The following is a 19,012-nucleotide window of genomic DNA, read 5'->3' as shown; positions in this document are numbered from 1 at the left end:
TTTAAGGCTGCATAGTATTCCATGGTGTATATGTGCCACCTTTTCTTTATTCAGTCTATCATTGATGGACATTTGGGTTGGTTCCAAGTCTTTGCTACTGTGAACAGTGATGCAAAAAACATACGTGTGCATGTGTCTTTATGGTAGCATGATTTATAATTCTTTGGGTATATACCCGGTAATGGGATCGCTGGGTCAAAGAGTATTTCTAGTTCTAGATCCTTGAGGAATCACCACACTGTCTTCCACAAACATTGAACTACTTTACACTCCCATCAACAGTGTAAAAGTGTTCCTATTTCTCCACATCCTCTCCAGCTTCTGCTGTTCCCTGACTTTTTAATGATAGCCATTCTTTTTTTTTTTTTTACAGACTAATTTCTTTATTGAAATAAAGATGGAATATATATGGGAAACTCCTCAACAAAGTACTAGCAACACAAATCAAGCAACATACAAAAAGAATAAGACACTATAACCAAGTGGGATTTATTCCAGGAATGCAAAGTTGGCTTAATATATGAAAATAAATTAATATAATACATCATATCAATGGGATAAAGGATGAAAAACCATGGTAATCTCAATTAATGCAGGAAAAGCATTTGACAAAATTTAATACCTTTCATGATAAGAAAACATTCAATAAACTAGGAACAGAAGGGAACTTCAGGCTGAGTGTGGTGGCTCATGCCTGTTATCCCAGTACTTTGGGAGGCCAGGGTGGGCAGATCACCTGAGGTCAGGAGTTTGAGACCAGCTTGGCCAACATGGTGAAATACTTTCTCTACTAAAAAATTTAAAAAATTAGCCAGGTGTGGTGGTGTGCACCTGTAATCCCAGCTATTCAGGAGGCTGAGGCAGGAAAATAATTTGAATTCATGGGGCAGAGGTGCAGTGAGACGAGATCATGTCACTGCACACCAACCTGGGTGATAGAGCCAGACTCTGTCTCAAATTAAAAAAAGAAGGGCACTTACTCGATCTGATAAAGGCTATCTTAAAAAAACCCACACCCAACATATTTAATGTAACTAAAGGCATTTTTCTCCTAAAATCAGGAACAAGACAAGGATGTTTCTCTCATCACTTCTATTTAAGACTGTATGGCAGGTCCTAGTCATAGCAATCAAGAAAAAGAAATAAAAGGCATCTGGACTGGAAAGGAAGAAGTAAAACTAAATCTATTTGCAGGTGACATGAATGATCGCCATTCTAACTGGCATGAGATGGTATCTCATTGTGGTTTTGATTTGCATTTCTCTGATGACTAGTGACAATGAGAATTTTTTCACATGTCTCTTGGCTGCATAAATGTCTTCTTTTGAGAAGTGTCTGTTCATATCCTTTGCCCACTTTTTGATGGGATTCTTTTTTTCCTTGTAAATTTATTTAAGTTGTTTGTAGATTCTGGATACTAGTCCTTTGTCAGATGGGTAGATTGCAAAACCTGTTCACTCTAATGATAGTTTCTTTTGCTGTGCAGAAGCTCTTTAGTTTAATTAGATCCCATTTGTCTGTTTTGGCTTTTGTTGCCATGGCTTTTGTTGTTTTAGTCATGAAGTCTTTGCCCATGCCTATGTCCTGAATGGTATTGCCTAGGTTTTCTTCTAGGGTTTTTATGGGGTTAGGTCTTACATTTAAGTCTGTAATCCATCTTGAGTTAATTTTTGTATATGGTGTAAGGAAGGAATCCAGTTTCAGTTTTTCTACATATGGCTATCCAGTTTTCCCAGCTCCGTTTATTAAATAGGGAATCCTTTCCCCATTGATTGTTTTTGTCAGGTTTGTCAAAGATCAGATGGTTGTAGATGTGTGGTATTATTTCTAAGGCCTCAGTTCTGTTCCATTGGTCTATATATCTGTTTTGGTACCAGTACCATGCTGTTTTGGTTACTGTAGCTTTGTAGTGTAGTTTGAAGTCAGGTAGTGTGATGCCTCCAGTTTTGTTCTTTTTGCTTAGGATTGTCTTCGCTATGTGGGCTCTTTTTGGGTTCCATATGAACTTTAGTTTTTTCTAATTCTGTGAAGAAAGTCAGTGGTAGCTTGATGGGGATAGCATTGAATCAATATATTACCTTGGGCAGTATAGCCATTTTCACAATATTGATTCTTCCTATCCATAAGCATGGAATGTTCTTCCATTTGTTTGTGTCCTCTTTTATTTCATTGAGCAGTGGTTTGTAGTTCTGCTTGAAGAGGTCCTTCACATCCATTGTAAGTTGGATTCCTAGGTATTTTATTCTCTTTGTAGTAATTGTGAATGGGAGTTCATGCATGATTTGGCTCTCTGTCTACTATTGGTGTACAGGAATGCTTGTGATTTTTGCACATTGATTTTGTATCCTGATAGTTTACTGAAGTTGCTTATCTGTTTAAGGAGATTTTGGGCTGAGACAATGGGGTTTTCTAAATATACAATCATGTCATCTGCAAACAGAGACAATCTGACTTCCTCTTTTTGTAACTGAACATCCTTTATTTCTTTCTCTCACCTGATTTCCCTAGCCAGAACTTCCAATACTGTATTGAATAGGAGTGGTGAGAGAGGGCATCCTTATCTTGTGCTGGTTTTCAAAGGGAATGCTTTCAGTTTTTGCCCATTCAGTATGATATTGGCTGTGAATATGTCATAAATAGCTGTTATTATTTTGAGATACATTCCATCAACACCTAGTTTATTGAGAGTTTTTAGTATGAAGGGCTGTTGAATTTTGTCAAAGGCCTTTTCTGCATCTATTGAGATAATTATGTGGTTTTTGTTGATGGTTCTGTTTATGCAATGGATTATGTTTACTGATTTGCATCCTAGGGATGAAGCTGAGTTGATTGTGATGGATAAGCTTTTTGATGTGCTGCTGGATTCGGTTTGCCAGTATTTTATTGAGGATTTTTGCATCAATGTTCACCAGGGATATTAGCCTAAAATTCTCTTTGTTGTGTCTCTGCCAGGCTTTGGTATGAGGATGATGCTAGCCTCATAAAATGAGTTAGGGAGGATTCCCTCTTTTTTTTATTGATTGGATTAGTTTCAGAAGGAATGGTACCAGCTCTCTTTTGTACCTCTGGTAGAATTTGACTGTGGTTGGTAGGCTATTAATTTTTGCCTCAATTTCAGAGCCTGTTATTGGTCTATTCAGAGATTCAATTTCTTCTTGGTTTAGTCTTGGGAGGGTGTATGTGTCCAGGAATTTATCCATTTCTTCTAGATTTTGTAGTTTATTTGCATAGAGGTGTTTATAGCATTCTCTGATGGCAGTTTGTATTTCTGTGGGATCGGTGGTGATATCCCCTTTATCATTTTTTATTGCATCTATTTGATTCTTCTCTCTTTTCTCCTTATTAGTCTTGCTAGTGGTGTATTTTGTTGATCTTTTCAGAAAAGTAGCTCTTGGATTCATTGATTTTTCGAAGGGTTTTTTGTGTCTCTGTCTCCTTCAGTTCTGCTCCGATCTTAGGTATTTCTTGCCTTCTGCTAGCTTTTGAATGTGTTTGCTCTTGCTTCTCTAGTTCTTTTAATTGTGATGTTAGGGTGTTGATTTTAGATCTTTTCTGCTTTCTCTTGTGGGCATTTAGTGCTATAAATTTCCCTCTACACACTGCTTTATATGTGCCCCAGAGATTCAGGTACATTGTGTCTTTGTTCTCATTGGTTTCAAAGAACATCTTTATTTCTGCCTTCGTTTTGTTATGTACCCAGTAGTCATTCAGGAGCAGGTTGTTCAGTTTTCAGGTAGTTGTTTGGTTTTGAATGAGTTTATTAATCCTAAATTCTAATATGATTGCACTGTGGTCTGAGAGACAGTTTGTTACAATTTCTGTTCTTTTACATTTGCTGAGTAGTGTTTTACTTCCAATTATGTGTTCAATTTTAGAGTAAGTGTGATGTGGTACTGAGAAGAATGTATATTCTGTTGATTTGGAGTGGAGAGTTCTCTAAATATCTATTACGTCCACTTGGTACAGAGCTGAGTTCAAGTCCTGGATATCCTTATTAACCTTCTGTCTCGCTGATCTGTCTAATATTGACAGCGGGGTGTTAAAGTCTCCCATTATTATTGTATAGGAGTATAAGTCTCTTTGTAGGTCTCTAAAGACTTGCTTTATGAATCTGGGTGCTCCTGTATTGGGTGCATATATATTTAGGATATTTAGCTCTTCTTGTTGAATTGATCCTTTTACCATTATGTAATGGATTTCTTCATCTTTTTTGATCTTTGTTGGTTTAAAGTCTGTTTTATCGGAGACTAGGATTGCAACCCCTGCTTTTTTTTTTGTTTCCATTTGCTTGGTAGATCTTCCTCCATCCCTTTATTTTGAGGTTATGCACATCACTGCATGTGAGATGGGTCTCCTGAATACAGCACACCGATAGGTCTTGACTCTTTATCCTATTTGCCAATCTGTGTCTTTAATTGGGGCATTTAGTCCATTTACATTTAAGGTTAATATTGTTATGTGTGAATGTGATCCTGTCATTATGATGTTATCTGGTTATTTTGCCTGTTAATTGATGCAGTTTCCTCATAGCGTCGATAGTCTTTACCATTTGGGGTGTTTTTGCAGTGGCTGGTACTAGTTGTTCCTTTCCATGTTTAGTGCTTCCTTCAGGAGCTCTTGTAAGGCAGGCCTGGTGGTGACAAAATCTCTCAGCATTTGCTTATCTGTAAAGAATTTTATTTCTCCTTAACTTATGAAGCTTAGTTTGGCTGGATATGAAATTCTGGGTTGAAAATTATTTTCTTTAAGAATGTTGAATATTGGCCCCCACTCTCTTCTGGCTTGTAGGCTTTCTGTTGAGAGATCCATTGTTATTCTGATGGGCCTCCCTTTGTGGGTAACCTGAACTTTCTCTCTGGCTGCCTTAACATTTTTTCCTTCGTTTCAACCTTGGTGAATCTGATAACTACGTGTCTTGGGGTTGTTCTTCTCTAGGAGTATCTTTGTGGTGTTCTCTGTATTTCCTGAATTTGAATGTCAGCCTGCCTTGCTAGGTTGGGGAAGTTCTCCTGAGTAATATCCTGAAGAGTGTTTTCCAACTTGGTTCCATTCTCCCTGTCCTTTCCAGTACACCAATCAAATATAGATTTGGTCTTTTCACATAGTCCTATATTTCTATGAGTGTTTGTTTGTTTCTTTTCACTCTTTTTTCTCTAATCTTCTTGCTTTATTTCATTAATTTGATCTTCAATCACTGATATCCTTTATTTTACTTGATTGAATCGGCTACTGAAGCTCATGCATGCATCATGAAGTTCTCGTGCCATGGTTTTCAGCTCCATCAGGTCATTTAAGGTCTTATCTACACTGTTTATTCTAGTTAGCCATTTGTCTAACTTTTTTTCAAGGTTTTTAGCTTTCATGTGATGGGTTAGAACATGCTCCTTTAGTTTGGAGTAGTTTGTTATTACTGAACTTCTGAAGCCTGTTTCTGTCAACTCGTCAAACTAATTCTCTGTTCAGTTTTGTTCCCTTGCTGGCGAGGGGCTGCGATCCTTTGAAGGAGAAGAGGCGCTCTGGTTTTTGGAATTTTCCGCTTTTCTGCTCTGGTTTCTCCCCATCTTTGGGGTTTTCTTTACCTTTGTTCTTAGATGTTGGTGACCTACAGATAGGGTTTTGGAGTGCATGACCTTTTTGTTGATGTTGATGCTATTCCTTTCTGTTTGCTAGTTTTCCTTCAGTCAGGCCCCTCAGCTGCAGGTCTGTTGGAGTTTGCTGGAGGTCCACTCCAGACCCTGTTTGCCTGAGTATCACCAGCAGAGGCTGTAGAATAGCAAATATTGCTGCCTGATCTTTCCTCTGGAAGCTTCGTCCCAGAGGGGCACCCGCCTGTTTGAGGTGTCTGTTGACCCCTACTGAGAGGTGTATCACAGTCAGGCTACATGGGGATCAGGGACCCACTTGGGGAGGCAGTCTATCTGTTCTCAGAGTTTGAATGGTGTGCTGAGGGAACCACTGCTCTCTTCAGAGCTGTCAAACAGGGACTTTTAAGTCTGGAGAAGCTGTCTGCTGCCTTTTGTTCTGCTCTGCCCTGCCCCCAGAGGCGGAATCTAGAGAGGCAGTAGGCCTTGCTGAGCTGCGGTGGGCTCCGTCCCATTTGAACTTCCCAGCAGCTTTGTTTACACTGTGAGCTACTCAAGCCTCAGCAATGGTGGATGCCCCCCACTGGTCAAGCTGCAGTGTTGCAGGTTGATCTCAGACGGCTGCACTAGCAGTGAGCAAGGCTCCGTGGGCATGGGACCTGCTGAGCCAGACATTGGAGGGTATCTTCTGGTCTGCTGGTTGCTGGGTCTGTGGGAAACGCGCAGTATATGGTCAGGGGTGTACCGTTTCTCCAGGTACAGTCTGTCACAGCTTTCCTTGGCTAGGAAAGGGAAATCCCCTGACCCCTTGTGCTTCCTGGGTGAGGTGATGCCCCACCCTGCTTCAGCTCACCCTCCATAGGCTGCACCCACTGTCCAATGAGTCCCATTGAGATGAATCAGATACCTCAGTTGGAAACACAGAAATCACCCATCTTCTGCATTGATCTTGCTAGGAGCTGCAGACCGGAGCTGTTCCTATTCGGCCATTTTGGAAGCAACCACCCCCAAATTTTATTCTTAAATGGTTAGTAAATTATACGATTGAACCTTTATCAGGACAAATTTTCTTAACAAATAGGAAATTCCCTTGAAGACCCTGAATTATCTGGCCCCTGTCTACTTTTATAATCTCCCCTTTACCCACTAGGCTTCAAATTCATGGGTCTTTTAGTTCTTCAAAATCACTCATCCCTTCTTACTACAAAGCCCTTCTGATGGTGTCTTCTCCTCCTGAAGATGTTTTCTATCCACCCAATCTAAAGCAGGTTTCCTTGGTTATTCTTTTTTTTGTGTGTTGGCACTTAAAAACAACAAACAAACTTCACAGACCTTAACGCAACTTGTAATTACATATTTATTTGTGTGTTTGATTTTTTCCTCCTTTCCTCTCCATTAGTAAGCTCTTACCAAGGCAGGAATCATGTCGGTCTGTTCACCACTGTGTGCCCACACACGCTTATGTCTGAGACCTAGTTTATTACATCCACTTAATAAAAATGACACCTGTAATATGACCTTTCAGTTACAGACTTTGTAGAGTTAAAAAGTACCATAATTAAATTACCCTGATAATAATTTCAATTTAGTTGATGTAAATGTAGAACTTCTACAGTAGAAGGAAAAAGGTTTTAATCCACTGTCAACTAAAAGGAAATTTCCTAGACCTCATCTGTTTTAAGAAGCTGCTCATTTTAGTCTGGATTAAATTTTTTTCCAACTAAAGTCATTTGCATTTCTTATTTCCCATTACAATCCTGGTCTAAGAATATAGCATGTGTATAATGATTTTAGAAAGTACAAAGCCTTTTATAAGAGTCAAATGCTGTTATAAATATGAAAATTTTAATAATACTATTATTAAATGAAAACGGTGAGGTAAAACTCAATTAGAAATAAGCTACAGTGATACCTGTATTAACCAATTACCACTATTTTTGTAAAGTTCACTTGTGTATGGGGGAGGGTTGGTTAAGAAGATTGGCCTTCAGTTTCTTGTCAGTATGGACTGAAGGACCTTTGGAAGAGGAGGCAGCTGTGGTACTGCCTCACCGAATATATTTAAGATTTTTTAAAAGAGTGGTCAGCCCATTTGAAGGTTATTTTACAATCCTAGTGCTCAAGGAATCCAGATCCAGTAACTTGAGAGAAGAGGAACTATCTCCTGGATCTAGGATGAACTACATAATTTGCAGTGCCAGGAGCCATATGCAAATAAGAGATCTCTTGTTAAAAACTTATTAAGAACTTCAAGTTGGTGATGGTACAGCACTATAGCATATTCGAAGTAGGAGGCTCTTATAAGCACAGGGTTCTGAGTGATTGCACTGGCTGAATGCCCATAAAGCCAGTCCTTCTGAGATCCAACAGTCAAGCAGAATTATCCTCAGGTGCCAGAGAGTCACTAAAAGTTTTTGCCTTGTTTTTGCTTAAGAAATTAAAAACACTACATAAGAAGAATATGTTTGAAGAAATTAAAACCATTAAAAAATAACCAGAATTAGAAAGCATATTGATTCATTTCAGTGGCAAGAGATGTGGAAAGATCAAATTCCTTGGCATGGCATGTAAGTCACTTCATGAACTAACACCTTGCCTATCTTTTTAGGCTTAGCTTTCAAGACACCCTGTGATACCCTACTTGCAATGACTTAGTGTCCTGAATGTTCCAGGCTCATCTATACCTTCATTCCTCTGCTAAAGCAGCTCCACAGTATGTATGGAATGCTCTTTCCTAGCTTATCTTAACTATCAAACATCTTTAAGATGCTAATTCTCTAGAAAGCTTTAATAACTTTATCCACCTACTCCTGTGTAGCCCCAACCATTTTCCCCCTTCTTTGTAGCTCTCGCTGAACTCCATATAAACATTTAATAGAATATGTTTCTACAGCTTTTTAAAAATTACATTTACTTATTTACATATGTACTTCTCTCAAGTTGACTACCAGAGTGGACAAGCAAATTTAGGACAGAAACCCTAACACCTCTTCTTACCCCATCATCTCCAGCAAAATTAGTCAAATAAGTTCAATAGCTAAATGGTTTTGAAACTGTAGACAATAATTTATAGTAATGTATATGATTAGCATTCATTCTTTCATTCTTAAATAAGACATAGGCATTGACCTAAAGTACTTCACTAAGAGGTACTAAAGAGTACAATTACAATACTGAATGAGAAACACAATGAATGTATAAATAGGTATCATGTATAATCTTTCTTCTATAAGAAGATATTTCTATATTCCTATACTTTTTAATACCAATGGTTAGCATCTTAACTTTTGGTACATGATAAAACTTTCAAAGTTACAGAATATACTGTTAGAACCAATTCAGTAAATAATACACAATTTGTTTAGGGTGATTTCAAGCACTTATAAAAGACTATTATCAGAAGTTCTAAGTAATTCTTAAAACTAGCCAGTTCTAAAATATAGGTAATATTCTAGAAATATAAGATGAAACAGAAAACTTTTCCAGAATGCTAGCTCGGTCTTCTTTCAGCTAGGGGAGATTAGTCATATTTGCAAATTTTAAATTTGTCTGCTTATGAATATAATTGTCATAGTGATTTAAACATGTTCCTAGAATTAGATACAAATAAAAATTTTAAATGTTTTAATCTAAGATCCCTGTTACTCCTTTCCTAAATTTGTTCCCTCACTTTCTTTGCTTTGTTTACCATTATTTAAAATATATTCTAAAGCAGAAGTCTCATTTATTCAGGAAGTACTAACTTAATATATCTAGCCCAAAATGTATTCTCAATGCATGTATTTGCAGGATCTATCTGTACTTCAGTGGCAAGACAATTATATAGTTCCTAATAATTTGTGTCCTCTTACTGACAAAAAGAAAATCTAAAATTCATCAACAGATGGCCAATTTAATAAATTATGGTATAAACTTACAATAAAATAATAGGAAGTCATTAAAATGTGTGAGGCAAATTTATACATCTCACATGGAAAGAGGGTAATGATCAATTCTTAAGTGAAAACCAAATTCAGAACCATGTGATAAAATGTATATTAAAAAATTATGTATGTATATAAATATTTATGTTTTGATATGCACAGTGGAAAGGTAGAAATCAAAATTTTTAACAATAGCTACCTCAGATGAATAAGATAAATATGTTTTTAAAAAGGGACCTACTTTTTTTTTTTTTTGAGACAGACTCTCACTCTTGTTGCCCAGGATGGAGTGCAGTGGCGTGATTTTGGCTCACTGCAACCTCCGCCTCCCAGGTTAAAGCGATTCTCCTGCCTCAGCCTCCCAAGTAGCTGGGATTACAGGCATGCAACACCTTGCCCAGCTAATTTTGTATTTTTAGTAGAGATGGGGTTTCTCCATGTTGGTCAGGCTGGTCTTGAACTCCCAACCTCAGGTGATCAGCCCACCTCGGCCTCCCAGAGTGTTGAGATTACAGGCGTGAGCCACCATACCTGGCTGGGACTTACATTTTTGAAGATTCTGTTGGAAACTTTTTTACAATAAGGATGTAATATATTTTCATAATGAAAATAATAAAAAAAGATAACTTGAAAGAAGTTTTCTGCCATAAAACAGTCATAGCTCAGTATAAATGAGAATCTATATTATGTTAACAAGCTTTCTTTACTCTTTTAAAAGAAAAAGCATGTGACATGACTTTTATTTTTTGGGGGGACTGAGTCTCGATCTATTGCACAGGCTGGAGTGCAGTGTCATGATCTCCGCTCACTGCAACCTCTGCCTCCCAGGTTCAAGTGGTTCTCCTGCCTCAGACTCCTGAAGGGCTGGGATTACAGCCGTGCACCACCAAATCTGACTAATTTTTTATATTTTTGGCAGAGACAGGGTTTCACCATGTTGGCCAGGCTGGTCTTGAACTCTTGACCTCAAGTGATCTGCCCTCCTCGGCCTTTCAAAAGTGCTGGGATTACCGCCATGAGCCAATGCGCTCAGCCTACATCACATTTCTGAAATGGCAATTACAGATTTTTACTTTCTTAGTTAAAAGACATTGCAACATACATTTTAAGGGGCATTTTAATGTTACTATTAAATATTAATAAAAATGTGATAAAGTCATGACTTAAAATGTTCAGAAAACCTTTTCTAAAGAGCCTATTTTTACTGTAATTATTAATATTCTGATTATATGAAAGTTCATCTTAAGAAAAACCACTACCGACTGTCACATTTTGAGATATCTAATATTTGTATGATTATTTTTGTAGCTTGAGAAATATACACTTATCAGTCATAAGCTTCTGTGTATATATATATATATATATATATATACACTATTTGTAAATATTTAATGAACAGTTATGTATGTATGAGATTGTGTGTAAGTACAAGCATCCATGATAACTAGTGTAAGAACATTCAAACCAGCACAGTTTTAATTTTGAATATATAAAGTAGGAAGATTAAGAAGGATAATGAGAAGAATTATCCCAGAATATTAAGCAAGGTCAGATTTGTACACATAGGGTGATGCTGAGTTTGAAGAACCTTAAATATAATTTATCCACTATTTCATGCTTTTCCTTAGTCTAATGTCCTAGAAGATCCTAAGTTTTTTTTTTTTTTTTTTTTAAATTTATTTATTATTATTATACTTTAAGTTGTAGGGTACATGTGCATAACGTGCAGGTTTGTTACATATGTATACTTATGCCATGTTGGTGTGCTGCACCCATCAACTCGTCATTTACATCAGGTATAACTCCCAATGCAATCCCTCCCCCCGCCCCCCTCCCCATGATAGGCCCCGGTGTGTGATGTTCCCCTTCCTGAGTCCAAGTGATCTCATTGTTCAGTTCCCACCTATGAGTGAGAACATGCGGTGTTTGGTTTTCTGTTCTTGTGATAGTTTGCTAAGAATGATGGTTTCCAGCTGCATCCATGTTCCTACAAAGGACACAAACTCATCCTTTTTGATGGCTGCATAGTATTCCATGGTGTATATGTGCCACATTTTCTTAATCCAATCTGTCACTGATGGACATTTGGGTTGATTCCAAGTCTTTGCTATTGTGAATAGTGCTGTAATAAACATACGTGTGCATGTGTCTTTGTAGCATTTATACAGCCAACAGACACATGAAAAAATGCTCATCATCACTGGCCATCAGAGAAATGCAAATCAAAACCACAATGAGATACCATCTCACACCAGTTAGAATGGCGATCATTAAAAAGTCAGGAAACAACAGGTGCTGGAGAGGATGTGGAGAAATAGGAACACTTTTACACTGTTGGTGGGATTGTAAACTAGTTCAACCATTATGGAAAACAGTATGGCGATTCCTCAAGGATCTAGAACTAGATGTACCATATGACCCAGCCATCCCATTACTGGGTATATACCCAAAGGATTATAAATTATGCTGCTACGAAGATCCTAAGTTTTAAGGTTTTAAAGAATAATTTAGAAAGTTTAGCATTACATTTTTGAAAACCAATTGTTTTTTTTTCTATTTTTTTTAATTTGAGAAAATTTGTGTAATGATTCTTTCACTAGGATAGGATGACACTTTAATGTAACACATGAAATTAATCTCTGTTTTCCTCCTAAATTTAATTTTTGAGTAAAACAGGAAATAATCTCTGATTATTTCACCTTCTGGGTTAAAACCCATAATTCTAACAAGTTGACATATCCTAGGTTGTTTAGGTATTACTGTTACCTCAGTAAGATACTCAGGTAAAGGTGAACCATCGCAGTCTGTATCTTCTGTTCTCTCTGCTGATAACCTCCCATTCATCTTTAATGTACCTGAGAGAGGAATATAAAGGCCAAGATGAATTAATAAAACTATTGAGGAGGTAGAAAAGTTTTCATTTGCCTGCAAAAGAAGGCAGTGTATAAACCAATATCCATAAATAGTTTCAATGTTTTAACTAGAAAAGTTAGGAAGAAATGATCAAGTATATATCAGTATAAAATTTCTGGTTACAATTATCTACTAAAATTAAAATGAGAATGGCTGGAGGAAAATGTTTGGACTAACTTCTAGAAGTAAAATTCATGATATAAATGATACATTTGGAGATCTCACTAATAAGGTAACCCACTTATAAATATGGAAAATAAAAAAAAAGGAGATAACAAATTCTATTTTGTTTCTGAAATATTACACACTAATGAGGAATAGAGGAAGAACTAATGCATTACATATTTACTCAAAAAATGCTCCCTAGAGATGTTCTTGTACTCCATAGTATACCAATTTATTCATCTGGTTCATGTACCTGGAACACAGGAGTTTCCTGCTGCATTATTTTGGTTTAAAAGATTCTGGGCTTCCTCATCCACAACATCCAGCAGAGACTGGATAACTTCAGCTTCTTGGGGATCATCATAAATGTCATCTTCTTGTATACAGGATTCTTGAAAAATAATAATTTACATGGGGTTTTACGTTAAAAATATTGACACGAGAAAGGGACAAGGCGTTAAATAGAATTTGCTAGGTGCTTTCAAATTTTAAGCAACCAATTTTAAAAGTAGCAATGACTGGAAAAGTAGTTTACACTAATGTGATCCAGTCATTTTTAGTTCTAGAACTACCCTGGCTGCTATGACGAAAGACCACACAAATGTAAATTACAAAGAATAAACCAAAATCAATGTTGGTGATATGGCTTTTCACAAGGCATTAATAATTTAATGTTTATTTTCTTAAATGACTCTCAATATATTAATTCATGAAAGAAACAAAGTTATGTTACAAAGATTAAGGATATAATAGATCAGACAAAACATCCTGAAGACATTTTTTCTAAACTATTAGGTAGCCTGTGAATTGCTACTTCACAAAATATAAGAAACACTGTAGAACACAGCAGCTATCTTTTCAATCCCTTAAAAAAAATTAGTCTCAGAGACGAGAATGAATACTGGGACATTTGTATATTGTTCTTTTCTTTATTTGAGCAATAATCTTTCCCTTTAAAGCTACAGTAATATATAAAGCAAAGAAAAGAGGATACCTATTTTTTTTAATTACCTGAGTTATTAGGGCATTTAGAGTAATTAGATGACTGATTTGGAAAACTACCTTTGGACAGAGCCAAGTTTGGTGATCCCTTTATCTGATAAGTAGAACATTTTCCTTTGGGGTACGAGATTTCATTTATTTCTTCCCCATCAACCTAAAGCATAAAACCAAAGCAAATCATCAGATAGTATTTTACTAACTTCCAGGATTGGGGGACTGCACATTGTCTCTCTCCTCTTCTTTCTTAGTACAAGATCCATCTTATGTCTCTCCACCTTAGATCAGTGTTTGAAGGAAATATCAGTGCAATGAAATGTGCATAGGGCATGGGGCTTCCCATCATTAAATATATCTGGAAACACTAGGTGAAACAACATTAACTCAAAATTTTTATTCCAGGAATTTTCACAGTCCTTGCTAATATAAACTTTGAGTTGCTAAAAGAGAACTCTATTATGTAGTACATCTTAAAATATCCGACTGAAGACATCTCTTTTTTGAAGCAATTTTGTAAGACTTGTTTTTCATACAATTTAAAAAAAGTTTAATAGGACTATTAAAGCTTAGAGGTTGAGGGAAACAGAAAATACCAACTTTTCAAGTACTTCTGAGTCTATTACATGGATATAGTCTCCAATTTAGTGACCTGATAATCTATTAGGTATAAAGATTTTCAAATCTAGTCTAAGTCTCAAATAAATTTAAGAAAAACAATGAATTCATAACAATAAAATACTTATTGAATAGAATGTAAATTTTGAATGCAATGTTCAACGGTCTATTACATGGATATAGTCTCCAATTTAGTGGCCTGATAATCCATTAGGTATAAATATTTTCAAATCTAGTCTAAGTCTCATATAAATTTAAGACAATGAATTCATAACAATAGAATAATTATTGAATAGAATGTAAATTTTGAATGCAATGTTCAATTGTGAAGCACTTCATGGAGCATACCCTATCAAAAGAAAAATGACTTGAAAAAAATGCAAAAATAAATGCTTGGAATAAATTAAAATAATTTTATACAAATAAAAGGTTGCGCTTTATTCTAAAGGTTTCACCCATTCTATTAAGATAAAAAGTATACATGGTAGATGCAATAGAATTTTTAAAAATAAATAATGGTAATATCAAAAAGCTTCACTGGATTATGAAACTCCATTCTCAATGAGAAATTAATAGTATAGATATTAGCATTCAACGACAGAGTATTGTCTGGGAGACTTCCTGGAAGATTTTAACAAAAACATGCTGGCAGCCATGAACAGCAAAAGGGTTTTATGTTAATCTAGGGTTTTATGTTAATTTAACAAAAACTCTACTCTTCTTTCTTTCAATAACATGCTGATTATTTAAAAAGAAGAGCACTATACAGTGTGAATACTACTAGAAATACATGAAAATTCAGTTGCTTTGCTATGTGAAATTGAAGACATTCTGAATAATGTCTTCATAGTGAGTGAATAGTGAGTGTTGCTGTAGCTCAATTTCAACACATACAAATAACAAAAATATTTTGTTTTTGTGTCTCAGTCATTACTGCCTTAAAATGTTCTGCTGTAATTATCTTTTCATGGCTTGCTAGACCAAGTCACAAGTGTGAGACAACATAATGAAATGAAAGGTGTAGAATTTTGGAATTCTGGTCATGAAATTATTTTTCTCCTTCCACACTAAAGCCAGCTCATGTTGACATAATAAGACTTTCAGATTAATAAAAGAGCAATCTCTCAGTGCTGCATTTTACATGGCAAGCCATTCCATATTGAAGTTCAGAACATATTGTATGGGATGCATGTGGAATAAAACAATTCCATGAAATGAAGATCCAGCTGTGATCATTGTAGAAATGTAATTACATACCAGGAGGAAAATCACAAAAAGGGGATGTTAGCCACATAAATGGGCATATAAGTAGACTTAAAGAGAGCATGAAATGGAATTTAACTATGTATTAGTTTTGTTAAGTCACCCCTAGATTTCTCTGTGCTAATCTTAAATGGTTAAGGCTGTCTCATTTAATCATTTGGTAAAGCATTTTCTAAGTCTTTCAAAAGCAAGTAAACCTATTATTTATTTATTTATTTATTTGCTACTTCTGTTTTTTCCTCACTGGTTGCACAGATTTGAACTTGAAGGTTACTGCTTGCCAAAACTAGCCCAAAGGAACAATTCCACTCTTAATTACATTATTCTTCTCTTTCCGTGGTCTAAGAGACAATCAAAAGAATTTTACATATTAGTAAGAAAAATCTCCGCACTAAAGTTATCTATTTAACTGGTTAGTGTATTTAAAAGCTGAGTGTGTGCCAAATGACGTACGGTTACCTATGTGAGGCTCTATGTTGTATGATACTTAGCAAGGCCTATCAGTTCAGTAAAATATAGCCTTACTATTAATATGAATATCTAAAGAAGACAAATATTTAAATATGAAATCAATTTGGTTCAAAACACAAACATGCTGTTACTTAGATAAGGAGGTATGACATGAAAGAGGGTGGACTTTTTCTTACCGTGGAGAATGAATCATTAGGAGTGAGGGCAGGCTGGCTGCAAGATCCCACACTGTAGGAACCTGAAAGGACAATATAGGAAGTAAGGGGATGAGTCAATCCAAACCACAAGAGGGATATCAAAATAATTAAAGAAAACTCGCATTTCTGGGATGTTGTTATTTTTATTAGTATACTAAAATAATTCATATTACAAAATGATTAAAAACCAAATAAATGGAATATTATTTGATTCCAAAGCTTTAATATTTTGGGGGTTTATCCCAAGGAAAAAGCTAATTTCTTTTCTTTTCTTTTTTTTTTTTCCAGACAGAGTCACGCTCTGTTGCCAGGCGCGATCTCAGCTCACTGCAACCTCCGACTCCCTGGTTCAAGTGATTCTGCTGCCTCAGCCTCCCAAGTATCTGGGATTACAGGCATGCACCACCATGCCCAGCTAATTTTTGTATTTTTAGCAGAGACGGGATTTCACCATGTTGGCCAGGATGGTCTCAATCTCCTGACCTTGTGATCCGCCCGCCTCAGCCTTGCAAAGTGCTGGGATTACAGGCGTGAGGAAAAAGCTAATTTCTTAAAAGAAAATAGTTCACATAAAAGCTAGTTTGGGCTGAATGGTTCGTGTGAGACACTGATTATAATTTCTCCCTTTGAACGGGTGAGCCATCACAGGTGCTTAACTATGTTCAGTTTACTATTTAAAAGAAGGTAGTAAGCTTTTTAAAGTCTGATTTCAAAAAGCCTATCAATTCAATACAGGAAAATAAATTATGGATAAAACAGAAAAGAACTTTTAATATATTTTTAAGTCCAATGTTAATTTTAATCCTTAGCTATCATTACAACAATTCAATATATTAAAAAAGGAGATTATGTTTCACTTACAGCTAAAACATCACATATTTAAACATAACTTCATTCATTAAATTATATTTTCAAGAGACTGAGAAAAATATAGTAGAGTTTGGAAAACTTTATAAGAAAACAAAGAAAGAAACAAATATAGGTAAGTACATTTAAGAACCTCTATTTGGGAATGACCCTAAAATAATTCTGCCTAGAAAGATAAAAACTGAGATGGAATTTTTATAGACAAATCTTTAGAATTCTGTGGATGATGTTACATAGAGTCCGAGAATGGGTTTTAATATTCCTTGCAAGAAAAATATTATTAAACTTCTAAGAAAAATAAAAAATATAGCAATAATACACCACTGGTTCAAAATAATCATATTGGCATAGTACAAAACATAATAGTTTATTATTTGTAATCTCTCTCTCCTGTTCCCCTAAATGCTTCCTTCCCTGTTTGCCCTACATAACCACTGAGCTGCTGTCACTATAATTTGCATTGTCTACAACTCTGTAATAGAATCATACAGTATGAACTATTTTTTTTGCTCTGGCTTATTTAACTCAGAACATTTATTATGAGGTTATTTTAATTACTTTTTTTGCTGGTATCAATAGTTCATTCCTTTTTATTGCTGTGTGGTTTTTCATTGTTTGGATATACTACAATTGGTTTATCAATTCAATAGATTTTGGACATTTGAGTTGTTTCAAATTTTGGCTATTACAAGTAACCTCTAGAAAAATTTCTGTACAAGCTTTTATGTAGAATATAGGCTTACTTTCTTCAAGTGAACAGCTGGCAGTGGAAAAGCTGGATTATATTTTAGGTGTAAGTTAAAATTTTTAAGAAATTGTCAAGCTGTTTTCCAAAATGGATGTGCCATTTTACATTCCCATTACCATAGTAGAGTACAGTAAAATGAATATATCCTTACCATTGCCTTTGGTTGGCTTTGGAGCTGAAACAGCAGACCTCTTTGAACTGGGGACCACTGGAAGATCATTTCTGTGTTGTAAAAAAAGACAACTGCAAATTATCTTGGCACATTGTAGCCTCGACCTCCCAGGCCCAAGCAATCCTCGTGGCCTCAAGCAATGCTCCCACCTCAGCCTCCCAAGTAGCTGGGACCACAGGCATGTGCCACCATGCTCAGCTATTTTTTTGTATTTTTTGTAGAGATGGGGTTTTGTCATGTTGCCCAGGCTGGTCTCGAACTCCTGAGTTCAAGCAATCCACCTGCCTAGGCCTCCCCAAGTGCTGAGATTACAGGTGTGAGCCACCGCGCCTGGCCCGGGAGATATTCTTGACCCAAAAAAGGTTAAGAATCACTTCTTTATGTAGTTTTTCTCTGGGCTTCAGTTTAACATATCACCCTATTTCCCCTTCTATTGAAAACACTGCTAATATTCATTATCTAATAACTCAGTTCACTGTCACTTAGTCAATAGTTCAAAGATAACTTAGAAGTCACAGATCATTAAGTTTTATATATCTAAAGCCCTTGATACGTGTTTTTCTTTTAAATTAAAGTGAAAATCTAGATGAAATATTTCTATTCAAAGGACTATAAGAAGAATGGTGCCACCCAAAGTACAAAACAGCCAAAAAGATAGCACCTTAGAAATAGAAGATTAGTATGCAATCTTATTGTTGCTGATAATTGAGAGAAAAGGGGAGTTGCCTAAGGTGTACAGTATTGGGAGAGGCAATATATTTCAAGTTCTGAGTACCCTTGTATGTTCTTGCTGACTAGCCCCAAAATGCAAGCTCCTGACCTTTTTATTATCTGGGCCACTTCTTAAGGTTGTATCTGCAGTGAGCAACCATGAAGGATGTGGTAACTTCTCTCCCTCAACAAAAAACAGGGTTTCTTACAGACTGCTATAAAATGGTGGGTTCCCAAGGCTCTTCTTAAAGCATTCCTCTCCTATAATACAACCCATTGCATGTGTACAAATCCACAGGCCCACATATGTCATTTTTATGGGACCTGGAAGACATGTGGAACTGACACGGATGCCATGCTCACGCTGCTTGCTATGCATTAGTAAT

At 36.1% G+C, this 19,012-nt stretch overlaps 1 protein-coding gene across 33 annotated transcripts in view; it reads right to left on the bottom strand.

The window, feature by feature from the left end:
• Window positions 1-19,012, bottom strand: part of PTPN13 (protein tyrosine phosphatase non-receptor type 13) — a 224,210-nt gene that overhangs the window by 22,266 nt on the left and 182,932 nt on the right. For 19 of the 33 annotated variants that reach the window (XM_078001959.1, XM_078001960.1, XM_078001964.1 and 16 more), the window contains 5 exons: window positions 17,895-17,965; window positions 16,108-16,169; window positions 13,595-13,739; window positions 12,837-12,974; window positions 12,272-12,360 (listed from right to left, as the gene is read on the bottom strand). In XM_078001959.1, the coding sequence (XP_077858085.1) occupies window positions 12,272-12,360; window positions 12,837-12,974; window positions 13,595-13,739; window positions 16,108-16,169; window positions 17,895-17,965 (505 nt within the window). The remainder of the gene's footprint in view (window positions 1-12,271; window positions 12,361-12,836; window positions 12,975-13,594; window positions 13,740-16,107; window positions 16,170-17,894; window positions 17,966-19,012) is intronic. The other 14 variants (XM_078001963.1, XM_078001966.1, XM_078001969.1 and 11 more) reach the window with 1 other exon arrangement.

The sequence above is a fragment of the Macaca mulatta genome, chromosome 5, assembly GCF_049350105.2.
Source record: "Macaca mulatta isolate MMU2019108-1 chromosome 5, T2T-MMU8v2.0, whole genome shotgun sequence".
In the NCBI taxonomy this organism is placed as follows: Eukaryota; Metazoa; Chordata; class Mammalia; order Primates; family Cercopithecidae; genus Macaca; species Macaca mulatta.
Note: the sequence above shows the minus strand (reverse complement) of the source record. Positions and strands in the feature narration are given on the sequence as shown.